General features: G+C 36.3%; 1 protein-coding gene across 1 annotated transcript in view; it reads right to left on the bottom strand.

Moving 5' to 3' along the window:
- Nucleotides 1–9,594, bottom strand: part of ADAM9 (ADAM metallopeptidase domain 9) — a 233,057-nt gene that overhangs the window by 78,902 nt on the left and 144,561 nt on the right. The window contains exons 13-14 of the mRNA XM_007935059.2: nucleotides 4,606–4,698; nucleotides 3,478–3,673 (exon numbers count right to left, since the gene is read on the bottom strand). Coding sequence (XP_007933250.1) covers nucleotides 3,478–3,673; nucleotides 4,606–4,698 — 289 coding nt within the window. The remainder of the gene's footprint in view (nucleotides 1–3,477; nucleotides 3,674–4,605; nucleotides 4,699–9,594) is intronic.

Raw genomic sequence — 9,594 nt, 5'->3', positions numbered from 1 at the left:
CCGTTCTTCCAGTTTGTCCCTGGGATAGTATTGCAGGTAGGCCACACCCCTGAGGAAACTCCCCCTAGGCCGACTGGCCGCTTAGAACGCAGTCATGTGATCCATCATGGGAACCACCACTCACAACTGGAGTCCAGCCAAGTTGACACATCTTCAACTATCACACACGTACTCTAATCTACTGAGTAACGGTAAAAGCTAAATTTTTCCATCAAATAATTTTATGAAGGGAATCTTAAGTATGTTATCTTCTTCCATCAAACTACTACAATAGAAGAGAAATCCCAGAAATAGGTCCAAGTATACATGATGCTTTGGTATATTGATAAAAGTACTATTTCAAATTAATAGGAGAACAGAATCATTCAATAAATCCCAAAAGAATTAAAGACTTAACTATACAAAACTAAATCATAATACTAATAGACCAATTATATATACTATAATGCTAGTAGACCAATTACAATACTAGTATACCAATAATAAACTAGTAGACCAATTATATATTGAATAAGGGGAAGGAATTTCTAAGCATGACACAAAAGGAAGAAACGATAACTGAAAAGATAAAAGAAAGAAGTTTTAATTATGTCCAGAAAACAACATAATCAAAATTAAATGACAAAGGATAAAATAAGAAACAAAGTTTACAATCTATGAAAACTGCTTTCCCTTAATCTTAAAAAAAACCTTCTAAAATAGCAATAAGGAATAAATATCTCAGTAGAATATTGAAAAACAGAAACAGTCAAGACATAATAGATATAAATACAAATCACCAATATAAATATGAAAAAAAAATCCACTCAAACCCATCAATAATTAAAATGCTCACTAAAAATAACAAAAACATTGTGTTGTATATTAATTAAATTAGCAGAGCCTTTTCAAAAAAATTAGAAAACCCAGTATTGGAAATATTTGAAGAAATTAATATATTCATGCACAGCTAGTAAGAGTATAAAATGGTATATTTCTGGAAAATATCTGGAATACGTTTACCTTTAAAGAACATAGCCTTTAATATAGCAATTCCACTTCAGGGAACTTATCCTGAAGAAAAACATTGACTTGGGGGGAGGGTTGTTGTTGTTGTTATGTGCCATTAAGTTAGACTCGACTCATAGCGACCCCTCCTGGGTTTCCGAGGCAGTATCACTACAGAAATAGATTGCCCCATCTTCCTTCCAAGGAGTGGCTGGTGGGTTTGAATCGCCAGCCTTCTGATTAGCAGTCAAGTGCCTTAGGCACTATGCTACCAGAGCTCCCGACTTGGGTGGGAGAGTGGAGCAAAAAAGAATTATATAGATATTCACTATCAGCACTGCTGATTTACAAATAAATTATTGTACAACATTAATATAATGTTGTAGAAAAATACTGAATGACACAGAAAAGTATTTACAATTTATTGTTAATTTGGTATGTATTCTTCTAGTCGATGTTTTCTGAGTTTGCTCTCTGTATCTATTTATCACCTCTCAATCCCGTGTATATAAACACTATATGTATATAAATGGACCATGATTTAGTTACCAATCTCTTACTGATACTAACTAGGATGTTTTTTATTTCTTTTCCAGTTTTTCTTTTTAAAGTTTTCATTTTTACCAGAGATATATACACATATATACTGAAGAGCCAATTCTTGTATAATTCATATTGAGAAAATAAAGCATACTTGTACACAACATCTTCATTGCTCGAGGTAAGCACTTTTGCCTTTTTTAGCTGATTATTTAGTTACTTGCTCTGGGTCTTTAAATAATGTCTTGGTAATGTTACTTCTTGATTTTTCCATTTTAGGCATTAACTATTAAAGACTTGAGGTTTATTCTCTAGATAGAGTAAAACACAGCATTTCAGGACTCATGGTCCATTTATCTAATGGAATATGCTAATAAACTGCAATCTAAATGAATCAATACAGATGAATCTCAAAAAAATTTTGAGTGAACAATGCAAATAGCCTACTCATAGGTACAACCCTATAGTATTTATGGGAATTCATTAAGACTACAAAATGACACTCTATATATAGTGTTTATATATATATGAGATTGAGAGATGATAAACAGAAAAATATAGACAATAAAAGCAGAAAACATCAACTGGAAGAATACATACCAAATTTGTGACCATGGCTGCCTCTATGAAGAAAGAAGGGAGAAGTGACAGGAGAGGACAAACAAGAGTGTTTCAAGTTTATCGAATATTGATTTGAGTGAAGAGAAGGGCAATGTACCAAATGTGAGTGACCAATATGGCAGCATTGAGGATGAGAAAGACATAGAGAGGTACATGGGAAGTACAGACAACAAACATGAACCCTTCTGCATATACAGTACTGAGTTGTCAGTGAAGGCAAACATGGGTATATGGATGGATAGATAGGTGGACAAACTAAACGATTAGGTATGTCTATGAAATGCGGAGTGTATTCAAGATCATATATAGGGTTGGCAGACAATGGTCCTATAAGTTTATGTGAATGACCAGAATTCCCAGGTATACAGTAGAGCTGACAAGGGGCAAGGTTGTGGTCACTGTTTGGTCACAGCCAACTACCCAGAGGGACCGAGTAGTTGAACCTGCAGGCTTGGGACCATAGTCGCAGGGGACATCAAGCTCAACTGGCATAACATACTATACAAAACATTGTTCCACCTCCTACTTTGGCGAGTTGCGACTGGGATCTTAAAAGCTAGCAAGCTGCCATCTAGATGCAACAATGGGTCTCTCCTCGTCAAGAGCAAAGAAAGAAAGAAGAAAACCAAAATTAATGGAAACAATCAGTCATAGAGACTGGTACACCATCCAATCTGCAGCCTATACAACTATGAGACCAGAAGAACTAGATGGTGCCTGGCTACCACTGTCCTCCGCTTGGAAGGGATGTAGGAGATCCTTGATAGAGAGGGAGAACAATGTGGAACAAAACTCAAAATCATTTGGAGAAAAAAGAAAAAAAAAGAAGGTGAGGACCAGGTTTGCTGGTCCAATAGAGCCTGGTGGAACCACTGAGACTATGGCCCCTAGCTGCCCTTCAGTTCTGGATTTGAACCCACACCTGTCGTTTCCAGCCAAACAATGTACAGGCATGTGAGTTAAACATTTACCTCAAGTAGACACACGCCCTGGAGAGAACAATCATGGGAGAAGGAAGGGCTGCTTATGCACAGGGAGACAGCTCAGGGCGCAGGAGAGTATGGAGGGATGGTCACTGGGAAGAGGTAACTATGGGAGAAAGTGGGAGGGGAGCTGTTGCACTGTGGTAAACTGTGGTCAATGACACAAGACAAAGTATATGTGAACTGCTGTATGGAAAGTGAATTTGCTCTGTAAATCTTCACCCAAATCACAATAAAAAAAAAAAAAAGTGTTTCAAGTTTATCAACAATGTTTTGTTTTCTTAAAAAACGAAGGCAAAATAGAAATAAATTAACAGCAATAAATTATAAATATTAATTATCTTACTTGAGCCAAAGATGACTTGACACTGAGCATCATAATATTGGCACATGCCATTGTAACAATAGGCTTTGTTATTCTGGCAAGGATATCCATTCTGAATAAAAACATCTGGCTGACAGAACTGAGAAGAGCCATTGCAATACTCAGGAACATCACATTCACTGCTTTTTCCTCGGCATAAAGTCCCTCCTGGAAGGAACTAAGTAATAAATTTAAAATTAAACAGGACTATCATAACAATTTCAATAAACTAATCAAATTTAAAACCAGTGTACATATACATTTATATCCACAAAGTGTTCTAGAAACAACAAAAGGTTAAATAATCCAATAGAAAAATGAACAAAGGCTAAGAGGTAATTCATAAAAGTCATAAAACATGAAATTTTGTAGAAAAACACCTCATTGGTAACCAAAAGAAATGAAAATTAAATTAAAAACACAAGACTGAAAAACACCTATCAAATTAACCAACACTACAAAGCTTGCTAGCAACCAATGTTGACATGAGGAAATAAGCCTTTGTTTACATTGTTAGTAGAAGTATAGACTGGCATATTTGTGAATGGTATATGAAATATGTATCAAAAATGTTAATATGCATACTCCTTCAAAAATTCCATTTATAAACAAAAACTGGAAGCAGTCTATAAGTCCATCATTAGCTGATTACATAAAGAAATTATGGTATAGCCATATGGAAAAACACTAATTATATAATCATATAAAACTACATGAATAGAAAAATGTCCATAGTGTCCTACTGACAAAAGCAGAAAATAAAAATGTGTGTATTTACCCACTCATACACATACACACACATACAACATACTCTTTCACATAAAGATCTTTCAGTTTCTGCTTTTTACACCTGCTTTTGCATCTATTATTTATATTGACCATATATTATTCTTACAATCAAAAGTCACGTTTCCACATAGAAAAAAAATCTCAATAAATTATGTATCATAAAAGAATGCTGCCAATTTCCAAATACATGGCATAAAATTTTTCTCATAATCATAAAACAAAAACTGCTCTCTTAGAGATCTCAAAAAAAAAAAAAAATCTGACATTTACATTTTTTTTCTTTTTCCTATTTTTAATTCCTAATGGGGAGGAACTCCTTACCAAACAGTTTTTACAACAGTCACCATATGCACATTCAGCACCTGATTGAAGCTTACAAGTGCGTGCTTCACAACAAGGGTCCAATTCACATTCCTACAAATAGAAAATGACTGTCAATAAAGAAATAAGTTATTGACATCAATATTAATTAACAACATTCTTATTTCATATCTAAAATCTACTTCTTTTTAACCTAGCTATAGTAAATATTCACTCCTCAAAAGAAGGTTGGGCAATCTACTTCCATAGTGATAGTGCCTTGGAAACCCAAGGAGTCGCTATGAGTTGAGTCCAACTCCACGGCACATAACAATAACAACATAGTAAATATTCTCCATATAAAATCACCAGCTATCTCAGTGGATTTATCAAAGACTCTTTTAGCTACAACTATTCAGGTCTCAACATATTTCAAAAGATCCAAAGCCAACGCCGCCAACTTTGATTCGGACACAAGGAGCAGAACTACCCCCACAGGGTTTCTAAGCCTGTAAATCTTTTCAGAAACAGATTGCATCTTTCTCCCACAGAGCAGCTTGTGGGTTGGAACCAATGACCGTTTGATTAGCAGCTGAATGCCTTAACCACTGCACAGAAGAGCTCCTTGAATGATAAGAAACATTCCACATATCAAAATTTGCTGGACACAGCTAATATAATAATTACAAGGCAATTTATTGCTCTAATGCATACATCAAGAAACAGGAAAGGCTGAATAGAAGTCAAAAATCAATCTCAAAAAGTTAGAAAAATCAAAAACAAATTAAACCAGACAATATAAATCAAAAGTAGCAAAATAAAAATTAAAAAATAAATAAATAAGTCCATAAAAGAAAAATAGGAGCAGGAACAAATAACACAGAAAACAGCAACAGAGAGGAAAAAAAAATCAACAAAGTAAAATGTTGATTCTTCAAAACTACTACTAATAAAACTGCCAAATTACTGGTGAAATCAGTAAACATAAAAAACATAAAAGGCAGGCTTGGAACTGAACCCTGGGGATTACTTTTCAGATGTACAATAGACAGGCTATCAAGTGAATAATTACACAGGGAGGAACCTACTCCTCAGTACAATCAACCAAGACCAAAAGAGTAACAACTGCCCAAAATCACAGTTCAGGAGGCAGGAAAGGGCCAGAAAGTACAAATGGAAGAGGGGAACTCAGGGAAGAAGTGGCAAGAGCACTATTACATTGAGGGGATTTCAACCAATGTCAAGAAACAAAATGTGTACAAACTGTTAAATGGAAAACTAATGCGCTCTGTAAAATTTCATCCAAACTACAATAAAAAGTAAAATAAAATAAAAGATATAAATAATCAATAACAGGAATGAATAAAAGGAAATCAGTACAGATGCTGTAGCTATTATAAATTAGTAAGTTATTTGAAAATTTAATGAAAACAGGTGAATTCCTAGAAAAATGACATATTAACACTGACTCAATAGAAAACGGAAAAACAAGAGTTAAAAAAATTAAAGAAATTTTATCAATAGTAAACAATTTTCCCAAATCACAGTTTTTCTACAATCACACAATTTACTTAACATACAAAAAAGAAAATAAAATGAATCTTACAACAAACTCTTCTAAAGAACTGAAAACACAGATCACTCCCCAAAGTTCATTTTATGTGGCTAGCCTAAACAAGTTAAGACAGTACAAGAAAAGAGAAATACAGGCCAAATTATTCATAATCATCAACATTAAGTCACATCTGGCAATATCAAGAACGAACTTTTCACTTAGTGTTTTCACTGAGAAGGTAAGATTAGTTGGCCATGCAAATTTCAGTAAGTGTAATCCACTATGCTAACTCAGTAAAGAAGAAAATCTTATGACTAACTCAACAGATTCAGAAAAAGCTATTAATGAAACTGGACTTACACACATTTTTTAAAATCTTAGCACAATAGGAATACAAAAAAAAATTTCTTTACTCCGGTTAAGTGCCATCTCCCAAACACTGATGCACTGAAACACTGAAAGCTTTCCCTTTGGGATAAGGATACTTCTCTATCACCACTTCTGATCAACACTGTACCAAAAATACAACGCAAAAATAGAACTAAAAAAATAAAGTTTTAAAGATGAGAAAGGAAGAAAAATTTTAAAAAAACAAAAAACTGGTATTATTGTAGATGATAAGATCATATAGAAAGAAAACCCAAAAAGAGTTATATGTAAGAATTAATAAAATTGCAGTCTTCAAAAATCAACTGGATCAAAGGACTTTGCCAACACCATAAAGAAACCACTTACAAAAAGGGAGAAAACATTTGGGAGCCAATATATCATATAAGGGTTTAATATCCAAAACATATAAAGGACTCCTACAACTTAACAAAAAAAAAAAAAGAAGAAGATAAGCAACCTAATCAAAAAATGGGGAAAGGACTTGAATAACATTTCATCAAAGATATACAAATGGTCAAGAGCACCTGAAAAGACGCTCAATGTCATTAGTCATTCCAAAAAAAACCAAACCAACTGACACAGAAAACAACAATAGAGAGGGAAAACAAAAGGCAACAAAGTAAAATGTTGATTCTTCTAAATTGCTATTAATAAAACTGCCAAATCACTGGTGAAATTAATAAACATTAAAAACATAAAAGGCAGGCTTAGAACTGAATCCTGGGGATCACTTTTCAGATGTACAATAGACAGGCCTATCAAGTGAATAATTTACACAGGGAGGAATGTACTCTTCAGTACAATCAACCAAGACGAAAAGGGCAACAATTGCCCAAAAAGAAAGTTCAGGAGGCAGGAAGGGGCCAGAAAGGACAAATGGAAAAGGGAACTCAGGAGGGGAGGGGAGGAAACACTGTTAGATAGGTAGCAATAAGTATTGATTTGGGTGAAGAGAAGGACAATGTACCAAATGTGAGTGATCAACTTGGTGGCACTGAGGAAGAGGAAGACATAGAGAGGTACATGGGAGTACAGACAACAAAGATGAACCCTTCTGCACATACAGTACTGCATTGTCAGTGAAGGCAAACATGTTTATACAGGTGGACTGATGGGTGGACAGGCTGAACTATTAGGTATGTCTATGAAGTGGGGAGTGTACCCAAGACCATGCATAGGTTTGGCAGACAATGGTCCTATTAAGTGTATTTGTATGTTCTGTAAGAATTCCCAGGTATATAATAAAGCTGACAAGGCACAAGGTTGTAATCACTTCCTGGTCACAGACAGCTACCCAGAGGGACTGAGTAGTTGAACCTGTGGGCTCGGGACTATAGTCACAGGGGACATCAAGCTCAAGTGGCATAACATACTACACAAAACATTGTTCCACCTCCTACTTCAGCAAGTAGTGACTGGGATCTTAAAAGCTTGCAAGCAGCCATCTAGATGCAACGAAGGGTCTCTCCTCATCCAGAGCAAAGAAGAATGAAGAAAATCAAAGATGCATGGAAACAATTAGTCCTAGCGACTGATACACCAAGCAATCCACAGTCTATATGACTATGAGACCAGAAGAACTAGATGGTGCCCGGTTACCACGGTCAACCACTCGGAGGGGGATTTATGGAGGAGATCATGGATAGAGAGGGAGAACAATGTGGAACAAAACTCAAGATCATTTTGGAGGAAAAAAAAAAAAAAAGGCAGGACTAGGTTTGCTGGTCTGCTAGAACCTGGTGGAACCACTGAGACTATGGCCCTTAGCTGCCCTTCAGGTTTGGAATTGAACCTGTGGCTTCCAGCCAAACAAAAGACAGGCATATGAGTCAAACATTTGCCTAAGGTGGATACATTACTTGGAGAGATCAATCATGGGAAAAAGAAGGGCTGTTTATGCACAGGGAGACATCTCAGGGGGCAGGAGTGCATGGAGGGATGGACACAGGTAAGAGGTAACTATCAGGAGGAAGTAGGAGGGAAGCTGTTGCATTGGGGTAAATTGTAGTCAATGTCATGAGACAAAGTTTATGTGAACTGCTGTATGGAAAGTGAATTTGCTCTGTAAATTTTCACCCAAATCACAATTTTAAAAAAATTTAAAAATGTACCGCCATCGATCAATCCCAACTCACAGTGACCCCCACTGGGTTTCCCAGGCGGTAACTCTGTATGAACGTAGATTAGCTGGTCTTCCTTCCACAGAGTAGCTGCTGGGTTTCAAGCACCAGCCTTCTGCTTAGCAGTCAAATAATGCCATAGGCGCTGTGCCATCAGAACTCCTTGTCATTAGTCATTACGGAAATGTAAATCAAAACCACAATGAAATACCACTTTACCCCCACTAGGATGGCTATTATCAGAAAGACAAAAATTAACAAATGTTGGTGAGGATGTGGATAAATTGGAACCCTCATCCTCTGCTAGTGAGATTGTAAAATTGGGCAGCCATTGTGAAACTTGTTAAACAAAGACTACCCAGCAATTCCACTCATAAGATCTACTTAAAAGACTTTGCAGGGACTCAAACAGATATTTGTACAGCAGTGTTCACTGAAGCATTACTCATAATAACCAAAAGGAGGAAATAATCTACATGCCCATAAACAGATGAATGGATAAATGAAATGTCATATATACTATGAGAGTTGGAGCTGTGTGTCAACTTGGCTGGACCACAATTCTGTGTGGTTTAAGCAGTTGTGATGTGGTTATTCCCATAATGGGCTCAGCTGTATATGTTCTGAGCAGCCAATCCACTGAAAGGGAGTTTCCATAGGGGTGTGGCCTGCTTCTAGTATGTTTATGGACATCCTAGGAAAAGAGACACGCTTCTGTGGATCGGGATTCTGTTGTGGCTGCCTACAACTGTCTGTAAGCGAACAATCCATCATCTGCCCAGGAGATCTTGGATTCTTCATTCACTGGCGTCAACAGCCAGTGTACTGCCTGCCAACCTTGAGCTCCTCAGGCCCTGCACCTGCATGAGTTGGGAAAAGCCTCCAGCTTGACATTTGATCCAAGAACTTTGGACTTGCCAGCTTCTATAAGTGTGTGAGCCATTT

The sequence above is a fragment of the Orycteropus afer genome, unplaced genomic scaffold, assembly GCF_000298275.1.
Source record: "Orycteropus afer afer isolate SDZICR_OR568_19922 unplaced genomic scaffold, OryAfe1.0 scaffold00024, whole genome shotgun sequence".
Taxonomy (NCBI): domain Eukaryota; kingdom Metazoa; phylum Chordata; class Mammalia; order Tubulidentata; family Orycteropodidae; genus Orycteropus; species Orycteropus afer.
Note: the sequence above shows the minus strand (reverse complement) of the source record. Positions and strands in the feature narration are given on the sequence as shown.